This window comes from Cydia splendana, chromosome 5, assembly GCF_910591565.1.
Source record: "Cydia splendana chromosome 5, ilCydSple1.2, whole genome shotgun sequence".
NCBI lineage: Eukaryota > Metazoa > Arthropoda > Insecta > Lepidoptera > Tortricidae > Cydia > Cydia splendana.
The window spans coordinates 15088727-15111286 of NC_085964.1; the positions used below are offsets into that span (position 1 = coordinate 15088727).

Here is a 22560-nt window from a genome sequence, read left to right on the forward strand (position 1 = left end):
GTACGAAGTAAAACAAATTTTCGAAAGTTAATGGATTAAAAAAAATAAAATATTAAACAAATACAGTATGTTTGAATTACATATAAATAATTAAATTGATAGGTATATACCTACCTTCTACAATTCACATAGCTTTAGCTTTTAGTCTCTTATTCTATAGGCTAGTTCTACTCTTTGCAAATCTCGACGGAGACTAATATGATGACATCATTATTATGAATATTATGATATATCCATGGTCTAATAAAACATGGTCTTCCATTCCCAGAGTGACACGGGCCTACGTCACAATAACATTGCCACTTTATTTCAACATAACATGTTACATGGGTACATTATACCTATGGTTAATAAGTTAAAATATTTCTTTATAATTTTATAATTTTCATTTATATGTATTTTAGCTTAAATTTTACAATAACACGTCATTTTTAATTACTCGTTAGCAATATCTTCCGATTCACGAAAGAAATTTCAGACTTTCGGGTAATTCTGTTTATACTACTGGCAACACAGGATAGCGCTGTGCACATTTGACAATTCGGATCTAGATAACTTCATGCCCTGACCGTCATCCTTGTCGAACGCGTGTTAATTGTCATTTCCTTCTCGCTCGCAGTGTTTTCCAAACTTTTCACGCCGTAAGCTTGGTAATTAATGTGTAACTGTGAATTCGTTTTTCAAACGTTTGTCTTGTATAGATAAATAAAGTTTAATTTAATACATTAGATTTGTTTTATTTTACTATGTTTCTACATGAATAACTTAAAATTAATGCCGTTAAAATAATTTTCACCGTTGTTTAAAATTCTCCCACATTTCAAAGTTTGAGAACCTGTAAACAGCATGATGACGGTTCCCCTATCTTTGGCATAATTTTTTTTGTAATAATTCTATTGTGCATAATACCTTTAGGCATAACATACTGTTAGCATAAACTCACTTGGTACTGGATTGTTGCGCATACATACTCTACGCATAATTTTTATTGATCGAAGTATCTTTTGGCATAAATTTAATGTCCGAATCGAGACCTGGTATCTGTTTCATTTCGCATAATTTTATTTGTAATAATTTGTTTTTGCATAATTCGCCATTAAGCATAAAGTACTACAAGCATAAAATCTTATGGCATAGAAATGTTTTGCATACTTGCAAGAATCATATATGTTGTAGGCCGAATATTTTTTGGCGGAAATTAATTCGCCCAATTTTTCCCAATTCGCAACTATTATTTTCTCATAATTTCATTTCTGGCAACAGTTTGTTTTCGTGGGGTCGCAGTTCTAACCTAACCTAACCCACTTTTCAGGCAACAGTTTGTTTTCGTGGGGTCGCAGTTCTAACCTAACCTAACCCACTTTTCAGGCAACAGTTTGTTTTCGTGGGGTCGCAGTTCTAACCTAACCTAACCCACTTTTCTGGCAACAGTTTGTTTTCGTGGGGTCGCAGTTCTAACCTAACCTAACCCACTTTTCTGGCAACAGTTTGTTTTCGTGGGGTCGCAGTTCTAACCTAACCTAACCCACTTTTCAGGCAACAGTTTGTTTTCGTGGGGTTCCAGTTCTAGCCTAGCCTAACCCACTTTTCAGGCAACAGTTTGTTTTCGTGGGGTCGCAGTTCTAACCTAACCTAACTCACTTTTCTGGCAACAGTTCGTTTTCTTGGGGGTCGCAGTTCTAACCTAACCCACTTTTCAGACAACAGTTCGTTTTCTTGGGGGACGCAGTTTTAACCTAACCTAACCGACTTTTCTGGCAACAGTTTGTTTTCGTGGGGTCGCAGTTCTAACCTAACCTAACCCACTTTTCAGGCAACAGTTTGTTTTCATGGGGTCGCAGTGCTAACCTAACCTAACCCACTTTTCTGGCAACAGTTTGTTTTCGTGGGGTCGCAGTTCTAACCTAACCTAACCCACTTTTCTGGCAACAGTTCGTTTTCTTGGGGGACGCAGTTTTAACCTAACCTAACCCACTTTTCTGGCAACAGTTTGTTTTCATGGGGTCGCAGTTCTAACCTAACCTAACCCACTTTTCAGGCAACAGTTTGTTTTCGTGGGGTCGCAGTTCTAACCTAACCTAACCCACTTCAGGCAATAGTTTGTTTTCGTGGGGTCGCAGTTCTAACCTAATCTAACCCACTTTTCTGGCAACAGTTTGTTTTCGTGGGGTCGCAGTTCTATCTTAACCTAACCCACTTTTCTGGCAACAGTTTGTTTTCGTGGGGTCGCAGTTCTAACCTAACCTAACCCACTTTTCAGGCAACAGTTCGTTTTCGTGGGGTTCCAGTTCTAATCTTACCTAACCCACTTTTCAGGCAACAGTTTGTTTTCGTGGGGTCGCAGTTCTAACCTAACCTAACCCACTTTTCTGGCAACAGTTCGTTTTCTTGGGGGTCGCAGTTCTAACCTAACCTAACCCACTTTTCAGACAACAGTTCGTTTTCTTGGGGGACGCAGTTTTAACCTAACCTAACCCACTTTTCTGGCAACAGTTTGTTTTCCTTTGTTTTGTGAGCTAAAAATATGTATACATCCAAAATTCCAATAATATGTTCCCACCCAAAGTTACAATACAATACAATAATAATGTTTTTTTTTTACGAATTATAAACGTAGGCAGAGCTTTTAGTTACGGTTCTGCGTTAATGAGTCAGTCAGCTACATATTTAGGTGTTTTATGCATTGTTAAATATAAATTAGACTTGGATTTTATACAATCTGACGCTTTCTTTAATTTTAACATTCGTCGAAAAACATTCTGCCAAATGTAGCTTATGACAGATGGGTTTTAGGTCATACAAGTTATACCAAATAGAAATAATCTAAATACGTTTTCTTCGATGTAAATATTCGCCTAAATCCTATTATGCTAAACACATTATGAAAATCACATTTCGGACGTTCTAACCTAACCTAACCCACTTTTCAGGCAACAGTTTGTTTTCATGGGGTCGCAGTGCTAACCTAACCTAACCCACTTTTCTGGCAACAGTTTGTTTTCGTGGGGTCGCAGTTCTAACCTAACCTAACCCACTTTTCTGGCAACAGTTCGTTTTCTTGGGGGACGCAGTTTTAACCTAACCTAACCCACTTTTCTGGCAACAGTTTTTTTTCATGGGGTCGCAGTTCTAACCTAACCTAACCCACTTTTCAGGCAACAGTTTGTTTTCGTGGGGTCGCAGTTCTAACCTAACCTAACCCACTTCAGGCAATAGTTTGTTTTCGTGGGGTCGCAGTTCTAACCTAATCTAACCCACTTTTCTGGCAACAGTTTGTTTTCGTGGGGTCGCAGTTCTATCTTAACCTAACCCACTTTTCTGGCAACAGTTTGTTTTCGTGGGGTCGCAGTTCTAACCTAACCTAACCCACTTTTCAGGCAACAGTTCGTTTTCGTGGGGTTCCAGTTCTAATCTTACCTAACCCACTTTTCAGGCAACAGTTTGTTTTCGTGGGGTCGCAGTTCTAACCTAACCTAACCCACTTTTCTGGCAACAGTTCGTTTTCTTGGGGGTCGCAGTTCTAACCTAACCTAACCCACTTTTCAGACAACAGTTCGTTTTCTTGGGGGACGCAGTTTTAACCTAACCTAACCCACTTTTCTGGCAACAGTTTGTTTTCCTTTGTTTTGTGAGCTAAAAATATGTATACATCCAAAATTCCAATAATATGTTCCCACCCAAAGTTACAATACAATACAATAATAATGTTTTTTTTTTACGAATTATAAACGTAGGCAGAGCTTTTAGTTACGGTTCTGCGTTAATGAGTCAGTCAGCTACATATTTAGGTGTTTTATGCATTGTTAAATATAAATTAGACTTGGATTTTATACAATCTGACGCTTTCTTTAATTTTAACATTCGTCGAAAAACATTCTGCCAAATGTAGCTTATGACAGATGGGTTTTAGGTCATACAAGTTATACCAAATAGAAATAATCTAAATACGTTTTCTTCGATGTAAATATTCGCCTAAATCCTATTATGCTAAACACATTATGAAAATCACATTTCGGACATTTAAACAAATGCAAAATAAAATAATTCGTATCAAAATTCGCCCATGATAGTAGTAGTCTATTTAAGATTCGGACTTGGAAACATTCGGGCTATTGCATATTATACAAACTGAAGCTTTCTGCAAATTTAACATTCGTCGAAAAATATTTCTGCCAAATAGGTTATGCCAGATGCGTTTCGGGTCACGGAAGTTATGCCAAATAGACGGAACCCCATGATGACGTAGGCGCGTGTCAGTTAGGTCATACGCGAATCTCGGAATGGAGTACCAGGCGGAGTATATTATTATACCATGGATATATCTACATACTGTCAGAGGACTATGCCTACTATGGGGCCCATTAATTTACACATTTAAAAACAGTACCTACCGTGCTCAGTTTACACGCTCGTGATGATATTTAATGATTATTACTCTGTTATTACCAAACGCTAGTGTTATTCAGTGTTCTTTGCATGTTTAGGCTGGAATATCATGATTCGATTGACTGATTTAATTGTCTTATAGCTAAGAACGTGCTAAGAACGAGTGAGCACGACAGGTGTTTTGAAGTACATATATTGTTATTTGAATCAAATTGAAGATGAGGCATGGCGTAGATAGCCGGCAGATGTTATGATTATGACGCGTGATTTGACACGAACCAAACCTATAGACCGACAAGAAATTGTAGAAATTAAAAAGTGGCAACATCGTAGTGTCGTCCCTTTCAAATCAATCTAACCAAAGCCCGCTCCACACTCGTGCGCGAATCGCGGCGCGAAGCCGCGAACGCGTGTGTAGGGTTTTATAGTTTGAGGAGTATAATATATGTTTTAATTATTTGCTCGTGTTACAGGCAACACCTGGTATATTATGGACCTATAGATCTACCGTTTAACTGAGGGTGGTATTCCAACTGTCCAATATCTTTATCTAATGTGTATTGCTCTCACATTTTGCTTAATGCTTGACGACCGGTCTGGCCTAGTGGGTAGTGACCCTGCCTATGAAGCCGATGGTCCCGGGTTCGAATCCTGGTAAGGGCATTTATTTGTATGATGATACAGATATTTGTTCCTGAGTCATGGTTGTTTTCTATGTATTTAAGTATTTATATATTATATATATCGTTGTCTGAGTACCCACAACACAAGCCTTCTTGAGCTTACCGTGGGGCTTAGTCAATTTGTGTAAAAATGTCCTATAATATTTATTTATTATTATTATTATTTGTATCTCCTTGGATATCACGGGCCTATAATCCCGGTTTTTTGATAGGCTTGCGTGGGGACACAGATCCAACACGTAGAGGCCCCTTGGAGAGCTTTTATGTCATGTAGAACGCCTGCTGGAACCCGTTCACAGGTGCAACAATAGACACCCATGAACCGGTCTCAGCAGGCATTGGGACTATTGTAGAAAAAGAGAACAGTATACCGGTCTATGGATTGAAGTTTAGGTGGACTATGAGACTGGGTTATTACAAAGACGTACGGACACCTGCCATAACAATGTTTACACAAGTTATCGAGGCAGGTGGTGACTTGCCGCGCACTAGATGGGCCCCTGAAACTGCCGTCGCGAAGACGACCAGGAGCAACATAGGTGTGAGCGGCTCAGGGGTGTCGAGAGGTGTGCGCCGCTTTCTACCCAGTGGCTGTTAACAGCCACTGTGCCAACTCGCGTCTTATGCATCTTTCACTTCCACCCCTGGAGCATATAGCTCTAACGACTCCTCTCTGGACGGCCAATTAAGGCAAGCCAGAGCTGAGAGTCCTGCGGGTCCCCTTGGGGTCCACTCCGACCGACGAAGACACGCCGGAGACGGAGACCCTGACCGACTCTCGGGAGCACTCGGGTCCGTGGGGTCGTTACTTCCCAACAGCTCGCCACAAGCTGCCCTGCCCTTATTATTATTATTATTATTTGTATGTCTTTCCCATCACGGAACAATGGTGTTCCGGACCTTTGGGAGGCGTGCGCGGAGCCGAAGCCAACACGTAGAGGCCCTTTTGACACTTTAATGAAATGTAAGGGGTACACCGAGCGGAGGCTGCCCTTGCCCGTGTCATGGGACGCACGCAGAGGCAGCACCCGCCAGGGTGTAAGGACTATTGAGAGTTGATGGAATCTAAAATGAACTAGGTTATTGGGTGAAAGCGATGGACTAAGAATTGAGCTATGGGGTAAAAAACCGGACGCCTGCCTAATAAAACGGTATGCAATTTTATTTCCGGCAGACGGTGACTCGCCCTCACAAGATGGGCCCCCACAAAAAGCGACATCTAGGATGGCTCAAGGGCAACACCGGTGTGAGCGGCTCAGGGGTGTCGAGAGGTGTGCGCCGCTTTCTACCCAGTGGCTGTTAACAGCCACTGTGCCAACTCGCGTCTTATGCATATTTCACTTCCACCCCTGGAGCTTATAGCTCTAACGACTCCACTCTGGCCGGCCGGCTAAGGCAAGCCAGAGGCAGAGAATCCTGTTATTATTATTCTCTTTATTCATTTCTCATCTTAAGTTAGGTTATTTTATAATATGAATATAAAAGTAAAATATAAAAACACTTACAAAACCATAAAAATTAATATAAACACATTATAAAAAACCTAACCTAGGGTGCCGCCAGCAGCGGGGCAAGGCCCAAGCTACCGGTGGTCAGGGCTGCAGAGAGAGGAACCGGCGGACTATCCGCGCCGTGTCCAAGATCACCGCCTTCTGCATCTGACCCTTGATCCAACCACCTAGCGAGAGTCTCTCAAGGTGTTGGTCGAGACTCTTCGCTATTAGACCGTTTACTGAAACGACTATCGGGACAATGATCGTCGAATCAACATCCCACATGGCGGTTATCTCGTGAGCCAAGTCTAGGTACTTACTGGACTTGTCCTTCTCGGCCTTCACGAGATTCTCATCATGGGGGATGGTGATGTCAACGAGCACGGCCCGACGTTGCGATCGATCTATTATCACAATATCAGGCTTATTGGCTACAATAGTCCTGTCAGTGATGATAGATCGATCCCAATAGAGCGTGGCACGACCATTCTCGAGAACAGGCGCAGGTAAGTACTATTATTATTATTAATGAGAGAGTGAGACGCAAAGACATTGGACAAAGAAATTCGATAGTAAGAAGACCACCCTAAGGCGGTTGGTAAGAAGTTTTTCTGAGCAGCTACGGATTGGAGGCTTGGATGTATGAAGCAAATTTGTATTATTTGGTATTATGTTAAGTACCATACATTGCATACATTTGTTTTATGTGATATAATATATAAACTAGTTTTAGTTAAGAGTATCACATATAAGTAAATCACATTTTTGAGATGTAGCATTTTTTGTTTCTGTTTGTAGGTAGACAAACTGCCTGAAGCAGAAATGTATCGACCGTATTACCATACTTAATCCGTGGAATCGATTTTATACCCTCAGTATCTCTCTATCTCGCTCGCAGAACGCACGTAGGAAGCACTATCTAATCACCTCAGTGATAACCTAATATACAACGACAAAACAAAACTATCGCGATCCCAGTGTGGTGGTAACCGGTCTTGACTTCGGTCGTCGAATGATTTTTTAAACATTTTTCAGTGAAATATAAATGCCGCTCGAAATATGAATTTGTTGTAGTTAGCGCAGCGTTTGGAAATTTGTCACGTTCATATGTAAGTCATAAGTCTCTTCATAAAGTATCTACATAGGTACATAGATTATCTACTATTGTGTAAATATTTGCGCTGATAATGAATATTCATGCGCTTAATACTTAACATAGTTTATTAACCAAACGTATTTTAGTTAATCTTGATCTTTCGTAAAGTGTAACAAACATAATTACGGTATTTCACGCATGATTTCAGTTTATTGATTACAGTCCGCTTCTAAAGTCTTGATTGTAATATAATAAATTCTTCAAAAATCTAGATAATTAAAATATAGATTATTATTATTTTTGTGGTGATTTGAAATTGAAATATAATATACCTACTTACCTACCAATTTTTTGTGTTAAGGTGAGAACGCATTACCGTCATAAATTAATTATCATAATGACGATTCGACCACTGTCTGCGGCACTCAAGAAGAAAGCGGCGAAGGAAATAAATGAAGATGATCGCAGAATAGCGACTGACATCACGGCGTTGAGGCACTGGCTAAAGAAACAGCCGCATCTTGATGCAATACAACCAAGTAAGTAAGTGATATGAATATTTGACACTATCAACTAGATACCTAAGTAAATTTATTAATTACTAACCGGTCGAATCTAACAAATGAAACAGAATATTTACTACAAGAATATTTTCCACTTTGTTTTGGACTTCAGTTTGTCTGTCATAGACGAAAAATCTGGGGGCAGTCTAAAGTTAGGGGGCAAAGTTGTTGTTTAACCCCTCGTGCTAAAATGGATACCCGAACAAGCGAAATTTTCCAAAATTAAACCACAAGCATGGCCCTTGTTTCGAAAAGTGGAATAGTTGTTGCGTTGCGAGGGTATCAAGGCACGAGGGTCAGACAAACTGCTACGGAGTAAAACACAACATTTTATATCTCACTAACGCGAGGCAAATACTAGCTGTAAAATATTTCAAATCAATCCAAATTAACGTTTTAAAATAAGTATTTATCATTCGAACGGTACCCCCGGCGACATAAACATTTAATAAGAAAATCCTTAATTGGAAGCAATTTGCTAACTGCTACTATTATTATACTTAATCATCCTATTTCCTTATAGTGGTAACTACAAGTTCGATTTTCATTTGTAGCCTTGAATGGCGGCTAGAGAGAATACGTTTTAATTATCTCAGTTAGTGTTCTCATTATCATTCGCTTACAGCCTGGAAAACACACAAAAAATGCCGACGATGTGCTGATTAGACCAGATTTATAAAATTAGGTATTCAAACCAGCAATAATATTTATGAAAGTGCAATATTTACAGGAATTAAGTCGATAATAAGTTTAATAAAGTATACCTATCTATCTGTAATTGGTGTGTTTATCAGTCGAGAGACATTGTTATCGTGAGGAAACCGGACTGATCCCAATAAGACATAGTTTACCCTCTGGGTTTTTAGGTCAGATGGCAGTAGCATTCGTAAAAACTAGTGCCTACGTAACAAATAACAAAATGCTGGGATAACGCGAGAAAGATGATGATCAGTCGAGTGATTGCTTTTTTATTTTACAAATAAAAAAGTTCCGATCTGACAACGCCATCTGTGTTCGTTACCCGGTAGCTCGTAGGAATTACAGTCGCTAGTAGTACAACTTTTACCGACATGCCGACCAACATCTCTGACGACATTTTTATTAAGGTAGTTCTAAACAATATAGTTAGATGGCGCTGATTATGAAACTAATGAATTTATGGAAGTTTTTATTTTTAAAATTTCAGCTGATCAATGGCTGCTGGCATTTTTACGGGGATGCAAGTTCAGCCTGGAACGTACAAAGGAAAAACTGGATATGTATTATACTTTAAAAGCGTTGGTGCCAGAGTTTTTATCTAACAGAGATCCTATGGATCCGAAGATTCAAGAAATACTGAAATTAGGGTAAGATATGTTTACACTGAGAGAGTAATTAAATTAAGAACATGGCTAATTTAGGTAGGTGCTCAAATGATTTGGAAGGTACATAAATAGTACCTACCTAAACTTGTTAAGAGAGCCTAATGTTGCAAATATGAAGTACTAATTAAACCTAATACATTCAGGGCTACAGTCGCTAATGATTCTTTAAGAAGTATTCCTAGTATGCATGTATCATTAACATTATAGTTTTAATGTAATCGAAAAGTTTGCAACATGTTATACAAGCCAACAACTTTTTCGAATAAATGGATATATAACTGTATCTATTTACGTGTTACAAAGCTTTTATGAAACGGCCATCTAAGTACCTAATACATAATACGTAAACGGACCGTCAGTTTTAGTTGGGTAATTTTCTGAACGCGATTTTTTTTTGTGTCCAAGATGAAAATCGGCAGGTAGCATCAGATAATATGAACCATTTATTTTAATATTTTGAAACATACTTAATAATTTCCTCATAAATGATGATGCTAGCAAAAGTATTTCCACTTTGGGCGTTAACACTTGAATCCCTCACTACACTCAGGATTCTATTTTAGTATCCCTCGCTACGCTCGGGATTAAATTATAGAAACCTTGGCTTCGTTCAAGATTTAATGTCTTGCCGTAAATATGTCATTTTGTTCTATGTGACACAATCTACTATATTCTTTCAGTCTCTTCTTACCACTGAGGAAATGTCAGGGCGAAGATTCATCTCGCACGTGTATCGTGAGGGTCGGGGTGTTAGATGCCTCCAAGTACCACCTGACGGACGTGCTGAAGATCGCCTTCATGATCACGGAGATCATGATGCTAGAGGACGACAATTTCAATGTGGCTGGCGAGGTAAAGGGTCATCAGAGACATGCTAGATATGGTATCAAAAAGAAAGAAATGAAAAACTAAGTCGTAAAAACTAGCGCCTACGTCAATTTCTTGGGATTAGATGTCAAGCGGACTCCAGGCTCCCACGAGCCTTGGCAAATGCCGGGGTAACGCGAGAATTTCGTTTCTTTCTTCTTAAAAGAAAGAAATGAGATAAGAAATAATACTGCCCAAAAGGTCCAACTTGGCTCGAAACATAAAAAGGCAAGAATGTAGTTTTCACAAGGACAGTATAAAAGCTAGAACTCATACAACTATACGATAACCATATAAATAATATAAATATCCATATGACAATATAAATTCAGGATGCGTGGCTGAATCGAAACCGAATGGCAAACATTTCTGATAATAAAAACGGATATATACGTATTAAATTTTAACAAATTCTTTCTTGTATTTCTCGAAATATTAAGAATTTAGACTACCTATGTCATAGTAAATTGTTGTGTTAAGATCCTCAAATATGTAATAATACAGCAATTGCCGAATACATCATATAAAGTAATTTGCATAATATTAAGCTTATCGAAATAAATCAATTAGTTAATACCCAATTCGTAAAGTATTATGTAATTACGTTAGGGTTGCCATAAGTGTGGGGACTCAGACCGGGACATTTAAAGAATAATCGGCCAAGAGCATGTCGGGCTATGCTCAGGGTAGGATTTCGTAGTTTCCGTTCTGTCAAAATAAGCCAAATAGGGGCTAATAGTAGGTAAGTATCATGTAAGTACATTACAAGCATAACGGAGTACTTTTACTAAGAAAAGAAGATTTTTTGCAATAATTCAAAACCGACTGGACCGATCATGTTCGCTATAGTTTTAATTGAAAGTACATATTTATTAAACTTTTGTTTCACGATTTTTTTTTCATATTTTTTGGACCCATTGCTCAAAAGTTAGAGAGGGGGCCACACATTTTTTTTTCTTTCGGAGCGATTATTTCCGAAAATATTTACTATATCAAAAAATGGTTTTTGAAGACCCGTATTCGTTTTGAAACACCTATCCAACGATACCCCACACTATTGCGACAAAGCAAAAAAAAATTTCAAAGAAGCATTTTGTATGGGAGGTGCCCACCCCAAAAAACTTTTTTTTTAGTTTTTATTTTACCGTTCTGTCACAATGCATGAATTATGTATCCATGCCATGCCAAATTGCAGCTTTCTAGCACTAACGACCACGGAGCAAAGCCTCGGATAGACAGACAGACAGACATAGCGAAACTATAAGGGTTTCTAGGTGACTACGACACCCTAAAAAGTAGTAAATGTAGAAAAAAGGAACTTTTATTACAACAATAGGTAACATACAAGGTTTAGCCATTGCCTGAACACAATGAAACAACTTTTAACACAGTCATCAAATGCTGTTTGTAGTCGCTTTTCGCTACAAAGCGGCACGTTATATTTTTTATATTTTACCTTGATTATTCGTTTTTTGTTGATTTTCAATATTATTCTAAAATTTATTTTGATTTTATTACGGGAGAAAGACTTTAGAAAGTAAAAAAAAATATGATACTTATTTTACCATTTTTGTTTAGTTTTCAATTAAGAGGGAAATACGAGAAAAAAATGTTATTTAACAATTGCCTAACTTGTTAAAAAAAGAACTTTAAGATAAATTTCTACAGGTATACATTTTCTGACATGTTTAAAATACACCATATTTTTTTTCTATTTTTTTTATGCTTATTTAATATCTTTGAAATTATATTTAATGTTACGTACGCGCTTTTTCACGCCGCGCGCGTTTCCCGATAATGAGGCGCGGAGGTCTGTGTTCAGCGTTGAATAAAAAGTATAAATAATGGAGATAGAGTTCTGCAAGTATAGACTTTTTTAAGGGGCTACCCCATGCCAATGACCTTCGATCTGAATCCCTTAGTTTTCTAATATTTTTTGTAGCTTATTATATTAACAGCAACGGCTTTAAGCAATGTAGTTTCCCATATTTACTTCAAAGTTCATTGTGTTCGAGATATTTGGCGTCAAAGTTGAACAATTTTAGGCTAAAAAACTGGTTTTCTGGCCATAATTATTGTGTTAATCAGTTTAAAATTAAAACCCTGGACACGTTTTTCGAGACGTCAAAGACGAACCCAAATATGTAGATTTCGTATATAAAAGATCCTTCACTGGTAACTAGATACGAAAAAAGTGTTTTTTTAGACAATGTTTAAAAAATTCATAAAAAAATAAGTATTCATTTCTTTCAACATTCGGTGGACAAAACCGGAGATAAAAGATTGAAAAACCGATAACCGTTTGTCTTATAATTCTATCTGTAATGCAAAAAAAGGAGATACGATTCAAAACATGTCAAAAACCGATGAAAACCTCGGGTAGCCCCTTAATAGGGAATATCCTCCACTTTTATAATATTAATTTGGTTTCTTAAATATGAATACTTTTTGAGATATTGGGAAAATAAGAAATATCTGCTTTTTTTCCCCTTTTTTTGTTTAATAACTTTTGATATTTTTGTGTGCTAATAAACGCATCCAATACATTTTTCTAGACAACATTACGAATCTAATGAGGCGTACGACACGTATTTTTAGGAGTAGTATCTCTATTTTTCACCGATTTCAGTTTCTCGAGCGGACAAGTGTCAGCGCTTACATCGTTCTATCCACGTACGATTAGCCTAGCTAGTTAGACTAGTCGTGTTTATTGTTGGACTGTTGGTATATGTATATTTACCAAGTCCAGCCCCCTACTAGATAAGTAAATAATTACTATGATCTTTAAAACCGGGACAATTTGCTTATCGGCCGGGACACCGGGACACCATGCTTCAAACTGGGACATGTCCCGGCGTACCGGGACGTATGGCAACCCTAAATTACGTGTATTGGCTATAAAAAGTAATATAGGTATCCTTAATTCAGATGAAATCTACCTAATGTATATTATGTTTTAATTACAAAAGTACACTGGTTCACATTTCACAATACGGCTAATGAGAACCTGTAGAAATTGGGAATATCGCAAATATTCCTAATGGTTCTCATTTTAAGTATAACAACAAACTTAATAGTGATTAATTACTCAATTCACTTCTTTTTTCGAAGCTGTTGTACTTTTTATTCGATATATTATGTGAAAATCCGTTAACAGGGATATTTTATAGGTAGATTATACAGAAGGATGACCATCACGCCTTTCATAGGTATACACAAAAATATTTACCTATCATGCCAAAATGTTTTTATAGTGTTATTTTTCTTCCCTAGACATTGAATATATAGGATCTTCATCTAATAGAAAAGTATTAAATAACGTTACATAAACAAGAGATCACATGACACATACTTATATAACATCTTACACCTTGAGTAATTAGGGATTAATTACTCTGAGGATTAACCCGATGACGCTTAGTCAGCCAATACATAATGTAGCTCAATAGTCAACTAAAATTATATAGGTACCTACATATATAGTAATACCTACCTACACTCTGCTGGTATCACGAAATGATTTTGCATTGTCACATATGTACATCCAGCCTAATTCATGCAGGTGATTAGGAATAACAAAACGATGTTGATTTAGGAATGGAAACAGTCAAGCAGTAATATAAATTTCTAACTTGGCTGTTGATGATTAATTAAGGTAGACGTCGGAGTTCTTGTCATTGTTCTATTCTAGGGTGTCATCTATTGGGCATTAGCATGTTGAGCAGTAGGACACTTAGGTACCTAATATGAATCACTTTCATATTATAAAAAAATATCTATATACGTAGTGAACGTCTGAAAGGGCAACCCTCAATTCACCAACTAAAAATTAAAATTTTTAGTTGGTGAATTGAGGTATAGATTAGACATAAAAATTCAAAATCGCTCTCCTTCTTGATTCGACTGGCAAATCATATTACTTTTTGGCAACCGGGTTTTTTAACCTTTAGATCCCGCTGAATCCGAATTTGCCGGTTGCTCGATCGAAATCTTGACCGGAAGTGAGATATTTGACATTAAAGGTCCCTTTTTTTAGTTTTTCGTAAATAACTCTTAAACGGTGGCGCATAGCAAAAAATGTTCTATTACATAAGTAATCTGCATAAAATTGCCTACAAGAAAGATTCAGTACAATTTTCCGCTAGGATCAATATTCAAAGAGATATTAACGCGGGAAATTTAATTATAATCGCTTCTACGGTCCCTTTTTTTTAGTTTTTCGTAAATAACTCATAAACGGTGGCCAATATCAAAAAATTTTGTGAAACGATAATTATACACACAAAATTTTGAACAAAAAAGATTCAGTACACTTTTCGCAGGGACAATTTTATGTTTAATGTTTATGTATAATATTGTTTTGCAACGGGCCACCGTTTACGAGTTATTTACGAAAAACTAAAAAAAAAGTGACATGTGAACTGATTGTAATTAACTTTCTTCCTTTAATATCGCTTTAAATATTGATCCTAGAGAAAAGTGTTCTAGATATTTTTTGGAGGAAATCTTATGTAGATAATTTATTCTTAAAAACCTATTTTGCTATGGGACACCATTTACGAGTTATTTACAAAAAACTAAACAGGGACTTTAAAATTGATTATTTATAACTTACCCGCTGCTTTGTCTTTTTAAATATTGATCCTAGTGAAAAGTGTTCGACATGTTTCTTGTAGGAAATTTTATGTTTATTATTTTTGTATAAGAGTATTTTGCTATGAGTCATACTTTTCAAATTATTAACGAATAAATAAAAACCAGGAAACTTAGAATTTATTATACTAGAATTTTCCCTCTTTATTATCATTTTAAATATTGATCCCTGCGAAAAGTGTACTGAATCTTTTTTGTTCAAAATTTTGTGTGTATTATTATCGTTTAACAACATTTTTTGATATTGGCCACCGTTTATGAGTTATTTACGAAAAACTAAAAAAAAAGGGACCGTAGAAGTGATTATAATTAAATTTCCCGCGTTAATATCTCTTTGAATATTGATCCTAGCGAAAAATTGTACTGAATCTTTCTTGTAGGCAATTTTATGCAGATTACTTATGTAATAGAACATTTTTTGCTATGCGCCACCGTTTAAGAGTTATTTTCGAAAAACTAAAAAAAGGGACCTTTAATGTCAAATATCTCACTTCCGGTCAAGATTTCGATCAAGCAACCGGCAAATTCGGATTCAGCGGGGTCTAATTAGGTTAAAAAACCCGGTTGCCAAAAAGTAATATGATTTGCCAGTCGAAATCGATTTTATGAAAAATAAAACCAGTCTAGTAGTAGTTTACTAGTGTTGACTCATTGAAAAGTAATGCAATGTTAATTGATATTTTTAAAAACTATTATTGAAACCTAATTTATTATATCTCAGGAAGTAATCGTCGACATGAAAGGTGTGGGGATCAGCGTGCTGAGCCAATGGACCCCAACGTTAGCAAAAAAAGCCATCTCCTGCTACGAGAAGGCTTTCCCAGTGCGCGTGCGGTCCAACTACATAATCAGCACTCCGCCAGGGTTCGAGGCTGCGTATGCTATTTTAAAAACCTTCCTTGGAGAAAAACTGAAGAAAAGAGTAAGTGTCTCTTCCTCTCTTAGTAACCATCATTCTGTTTGATAAGCTTAGCGTCTATGTAGTGTTAGTAAATTAACAATTGTATTTAGTACCTTAAGAGTAGTTAAGTGTAGTATATTCCTGTTATATATGTTTTAGTGAGAGCTGTTAAGGAAATAAGTGAATGTCCTTAGTGTGTCTCTGTAAACTTATCTCCTGCTCACTTATTTCTGTTTGCTTTCCAAATAAATAAATAAAATAAGTATTTTAATATCAACCCTTTTGTTCCCCGGACACCTTTATAGGAAATCACTAAGATGAGAAACAAGTTGAAATTGATTTCACCTCTTTAAGGGGCCCACTGATTAACAGTCCGCCGGACGGTATCGGCCTGTCAGTTGTTCGTAACTTTCAAAATTTTGTTCTAACTGACAGGCCGATACCGTCCGGCGGACTGTTAATCAGTGGGCCCCATTAGAAACACAAGAATGTTACAGCGAATGTCAAGGATTGATAAAACATTATTTTTGTCAAATCAAGGTTAATAAATGCAAGTATATTCTTTAATTATTTTCAGATAAAGGTTTATAACCAGGACTACAAAGCTATACACCATGCCGTCCCTCAAGCAATGCTCCCAACGGAATATGGAGGACAAGACGGATCTCTCCAGGAATTGATTGGTAAATATTACAATGAGCTTCGCATTGAATTCGCTTTTCAGCGATAAGATCGCCTACCTTATGCTTATGTTATATAAAAAAAAATCTTTATTTCAGAATATTAAAAAAAAAATCATACAATATTGTTAGTATCATATCATTACAGCTACATGTTAGTAAGTAAAGCCTGACAACAGTTTATTTGACCCTCGCCATTTTGCTGATTTTCAATGGTACTAATTTCTTTTACTGGTAACAAGTACTGTTTGACAACGAACGTTGGATGTCAACGAATGTCACCGATGTAAACAAACGGAAAATATCTACGAATATATTCAAATATAAACGGTTTCATTACAAAAATGCCAAAAAAATTACCAAAGATGCGAAAAAAATTGTAGTGAATGCAATCAAATACATACAGCTTAAAAAAGACGAAGGATTACATAGCATTCCAATAAACAATGTTTTGAAGTTGGTTGTTGACATGACCGGTATTGACATTTTATAGTGCGATTTTATTGAACTGGTTAGTTGTTTGGTTTAAACTTTAATATTTCATTTAAGGTTTATGTAGATCAACGATAAAAATCCTATAATCGAATTGGAGACTGAACGTTTTATAATCGAGGTTGGTGGTCCTGAAAGCGACACAACATCTGATGAAAATCAGACTTCGTCAGAGTCAGAAAACGAAGAATATATGTATAAATATTGAATATTTAGAATGAGATTTTGACGAATAGGTAAATTGAAAGAACCGAATTCTCTGTAAGCAATGTTTTGACATTATACGAGTATCAACATGAAGCCAATGCCCACTACCCCGACTATACATGACGTACGCACATTATTGCCATACGTAAGCTGTTTGCAGCGACACTATCTCAGGGTTAAATAAACTGTTGTCAGGCTTTACATTAAAATTAATCATTAACATTATAGGTACATTATATGTATGTAAATTATTTGTTATTTGCGTTTATTTTGGCACAAAAAAGAATATTTACTTACAATATAATGCGATTGTTCATCTTTTCACCTAAATGGAAATTGAATATTAACATAACCACGAAATATTTACTGTATCTTACGAACTTCAATCAGATACCGTTTGTGAGATTGGTATAGGAATATGTTTTTTTCTCATCAGGTATAACAAATAAACGCCAAAAGCGTAAAAAGACAATATTATAAAGGGCTTCTTAAAGTACGAAGTAGCTAGAGTTAGACCAAGAAAAGTCTGCAACGATTTTAATAGCACACGCTGTGCAAGTGTTATTTTAAACGTCAAACTTCTATGAAATGATGACGTATTAAATAACACTTGGACTGCGTACGCTACTACAGACTTTTCTTGGTCTAACCCTATGTGAGTGATGTTTTACACATTCAACATTCAGAATTGTCACGATTATTATTTTCGTAGAATACTGGAAGCTGAAAGTAGAGAACTACCGCGAATGGTTCGTGGCGCAGGAGACAGCGCGGTCCGACGAAGCCAAGCGGCCGGGCGCGCCCACCACCTCCTCCACTCTGTTCGGCGTCGACGGCTCCTTCAGGACTTTGCAGTTCGATTGAGGGATTTTTAATAAAACGTATCAGTGCACGTAGCTTTTTATTTAAACCTTTATATGTATGTCTGTACAGTCAGCGTCAAATATGTAGTGACGGCCAAATGGCCAAATATCGTAACACACCATTGTAAAACAAATTTTAATAATTAAATTGATGCTGTATGTTGTATGTTGTATGTTGTTGTTCAGATGGCCAAGATACAGGCTCAGCCTAGTTTGGTCTCTGACGGATATAGTTATATTTTTGTATATTACCTAAATGTGTAAATAAACTTTTTTGTATTTTTTTTTGTTGCATGCATGTCATGAGGTCATGACGAACGGAGAATAATTTAATAATACAGTAATTTTATACATTTCGCGTTTGCGCTAAATCCGGTAGTTCTGATTTTTTGCAGACGTGTTTATGATGTTGGCCCAATGAATAATACAAGTTTGTGACTTCGAGCGCCGAACGCAACTTTGTCAAATATCGAAAAACCTGCGAAAATTTCGGTTTCATTTTAGATTTGGGCGATTATAACCCTAAAGGACTAGTTTTTGATAGTGCCTTCTCAGGACGTTTTTAAAGTGGACTAAATTTGGTACAATACGAGACTAGAATTCACGGGCGTAGCCAGGGGGGGGGGGGTTGAGGGTTCAAACCCCCCCCGAAAAGTTCAGAATATTAACATTCATAGAATTAAAATAAGAACAGGCGTGCGGCATATTTCATTGATTACTAACTATTACCTATAGTATACGGTGGTTTGGATTTTGGATTTCTCCGCCATCGTCGATTATCGGATCGCATCAATTACTTTCTAAGATATGATAAAGGTGACATTCGGGTGGCGACTGCAGCAGCATTATTCTGTTGCAATGTTACTGCTGCAGCACTGTCAATTTTCGTGATAAAATGATGTGTCTGATTTCCATACTAAAAGTAAAAATGTAAAACTGTCTATCAAATTGCGTTTTTTATATCGATAAATTTTCGCGCTCGCTTCGCTCGCTTTTTCAATTACTTTCTAAGATATGACAAAGGTTACATTCGGGTGGCGACTGCAGCAGCATTACACTGTTGCTACGTTACTGCTGCAGCACTGTCAATTTTCGTGATAAAATGATGTGACTGATTTCCATACTAAAAGTAAAAATGTACAACTGTCTATCAAATTGCGTTTTTATATCGAAAAATTATCGCGCTCGCTCCGCTCGCGTTTTCAATTACATTCTAAGATATGGCGACTACAGCAGCATTAGGTACTCTGTTGCAAAGTTACTGCTACGGCACTGTCAATTTTCGTGATAAAATGATATGACTGATTTCCATTCTCAGCTGTAATGCGGCAATGAACGTCACTCAATTTACCAAAAAAATTCAATGTAATCTTGATGACCCTAGGGAGAGAGGGCACCATGGTCTAGAATTGCTTAGGGCATCAAAATATCTTAATCCGGCACTGGTCGTTTGCGGAGTCAAACGATGTGGGACTCGCATTATATACACATTTCCATGCCTTCCCGAAAAAAATCGAATCATTCGCGAAAGTCTCGCAACGCATTGAGGTTACAAACGGCACGCGCTCTTCCTCAGGAGTCTGAAGAAGACCACGGTGAGTGGCGCTCTAGCCAGGCAGGCCGCTTCGCTTTCGCTCGCGTGCGTATACCTTACTGTATCGTCCGATATACACCTACTCCCCATATAACCATTCCAGTCGCAGAATCACAAAGTGGTAACTAAATGTCAGATGTGTCGTAACAGAGTCCACACAATGTGTCTAGAATTGTTTCGAAACAAAGTGTCGTCGCCGTGTCTACACTTTTCCGTAACAAGGTGTCGACACATTTGTGTGCACTTTGCGTGCGGTTTGCGACTAAATCTGACAGCAAATTTGTGACAGCAAATGTCAATATAAAATACCTCTTGAAAACCAAGGTTTGTCAAACTACTATTAGTGTCTCGTGTGCTCGTAATTCTAGTAAGTCATCATGGGCAATGCAAATGATAATAATCGACCGAAACCATATAAACACCCAACACCCGTCAACCTTTTACAGAAAAGTTTTTAAAGAAATTCAATAAGCTACTTAGGTCAGGCAACGAATGCTCCAAAAGTTGTAGAGGGAAATGCTCGGAACACAATTTTTGACTCCGTAACTCGGTTTGACAAGTTAGGAGGTGAACATATCAAAAGGGGGGGAGAGAGGGGGGGCTTTGAAGGTCCCATTTTCCCGTTTTTCGATTATATCTCGGAAACTATGCATCTCAGCGACATGGCCACTTATACAAAATGAAAGTTTATTTAATTTGTTACAAGTTTATTCAGTCAATTTTTTCGATATGTTGAATAGTTTTTGAGATATCCGCTCTTGAAAGTTTATTTAGGGCTCTCAATTTTATCTTGATATATCTATATCAGTGAAGGTGCTAGGCCGTGTTTGGTATCGTTTTCGTATAAATCTGGGGTGCTGAATCCATTTAAGATATCACATTGACACCATTCCATAAAATAAAAATAAATCTTTTTAGGGTTCCGTACCTCAAAAGGAAAAAACGGAACCCTTATAGGATCACTCGTGCGTCTGTATGTATGTCCGTCTGAATACACAAAATAGTTCTTTACATATAGATGACAGGAAAACCTATTAGAAATGTGCAGTCAAGCGCGAGTCGGACTTAATGTACGGAACCCTTAATACGCGAGTCCGACTCGCACTTGGCCGGTTTTTTTGAAACTCTTCTTGACGCTTAACCGCTGAACCGATTTCGTTGAAATTTGGTATAGAAATAGTTTGCGTCCCGGAACAGGACATAGGATAGATCTTATAACCAAAATCATCTTTTGAAGGTGTGAAAAGTGGCGTGGAAATTTGTACGGGAAATCAATAACCGCTGAACCGATTTATATGAAATTTGGGATGGTCTACATCTTTGATTTAGTTAAAAATGATGAAAAAACATGACTTCAAACCTAAACTTAAACAGTATTCTTCAAGAAGTCAATTCTGAATTCCCCCCTACACCTCATTTCACACCTTTAAAGGATGATTTTTGAGATAACTTATTATATCCTGTCTCGGGACTCAAAATATATGTGTACCAAATTTAAATTAAAACTGTTCAGCAGTTTAAGCGTGAAGAGGAGTTTAAAAGAAAGTATTTTAATAAGTTTATATGTTTTTACTTCGGAATGGTGTCAATGTGATACCTTAACTAAATTTGGTACTGCGAATTTATACGAAAACGATACCAAACATGGCCTCGTAGCTTTACTGTTGTAGAAGTCAAAATAAAATTGAGAGCCCTAAATTCTTATTACTTGGCCAAACTTGTGTAGAAGGAAATTAAAGGTAAAATAAAAGTCTTCGGCAGGAATATAAGACACAAATATATTTTTTTTGCGTTACTATTTCATTCATCAAATATAAACATACCTTGATTATACTATTCTAGTGAGATCCTCATAGATAAACAAAAACATTTACTTAAAAAATTACAAGGTCGAAATGTCACGGAACTTGTGAGAGTAATATGTGAAAAATATAAACTTTTATGACAAAAAAAATCTGGACACAATTTAAGAATCACCCAATTGCGTCGAGGAATCATCTGTATTTTTGCTTGTTTCATTACCTCCTCGCTTCTTTTTTGTCCTTTGTATTCTGTAGCAATTTGTTAGATCTGAAAATAAAGATAACTTGCGTCGTCACGGATGTCGATTTATAGGTTTTAGGGAGTGCAGAATTCGAAAACGATGATCATTTTATAATCCAAGATGGCGGCTACGTATTTTGTCATAAAAGTGGAATCCAAAATAGTCATCATTTTCGAAATCTGCGCCCCCAGAAACCTATAAAACGACATCCATGACGACTTTTATGACATAGTGTATGGCCGCCATCTTGGAATCCAAAATAGTCATAATTTTCGAAATCTGCGCCCCCTAAAACCTATAAAACGATATCCATGACGACTTTTATGACATAGTGCATTGCCGCCATTTTTAAATTGAAAATGTTATCATTTTCGAAATCTGCGCCCCCCAAAACCTATAAAACGACACCCATGACGACTTTTATGACATAGTGCATGGCCGCCATTTTGGATTCCAAAATGGTCATCATTTTCGAAAGCGGGGCCCCCTAAAACCTATAAAACGACATACATGACGACTTTTATGACATAGTGCATGGCCGCCATCTTGGAATCCAAAATGGTCATCATTTTCGAAATCTGCGCCCTCTAAAACCTATAAAACGACACCCATGACGACTTTTATGACATAGTGCATGGCCGCCATTTTGGAATCCAAAATGGTTATCATTTTCT

The 22560-nt window shown here is 37.1% G+C and overlaps 1 protein-coding gene across 1 annotated transcript; it reads left to right on the forward strand.

Moving 5' to 3' along the window:
- Positions 1-8019: 8019 nt before the first annotated feature.
- LOC134790804 (retinol-binding protein pinta-like) lies at positions 8020-18277 on the forward strand. Its single transcript, XM_063761760.1, has 6 exons — positions 8020-8197; positions 9408-9567; positions 10266-10437; positions 15827-16027; positions 16584-16689; positions 18098-18277. The coding sequence occupies exons 1-6, from the start codon at positions 8056-8058 to the stop codon at positions 18247-18249; spliced, it is 933 nt and encodes a 310-aa protein (XP_063617830.1). The 5' UTR covers positions 8020-8055; the 3' UTR covers positions 18250-18277.
- Positions 18278-22560: the final 4283 nt, after the last annotated feature.

Coding starts and splice junctions, on each gene's coding strand:
- LOC134790804 (XM_063761760.1), top strand. CDS start 8,056: ATGACGATTCGACCACTGTCTGCGGCACTCAAGAAGAAAGCGGCGAAG. Junction 8,198..9,407: donor TCTTGATGCAATACAACCAA/GTAAGTAAGTGA, acceptor TTAAAATTTCAG/CTGATCAATGGCTGCTGGCA. Junction 16,028..16,583: donor GAGAAAAACTGAAGAAAAGA/GTAAGTGTCTCT, acceptor AATTATTTTCAG/ATAAAGGTTTATAACCAGGA.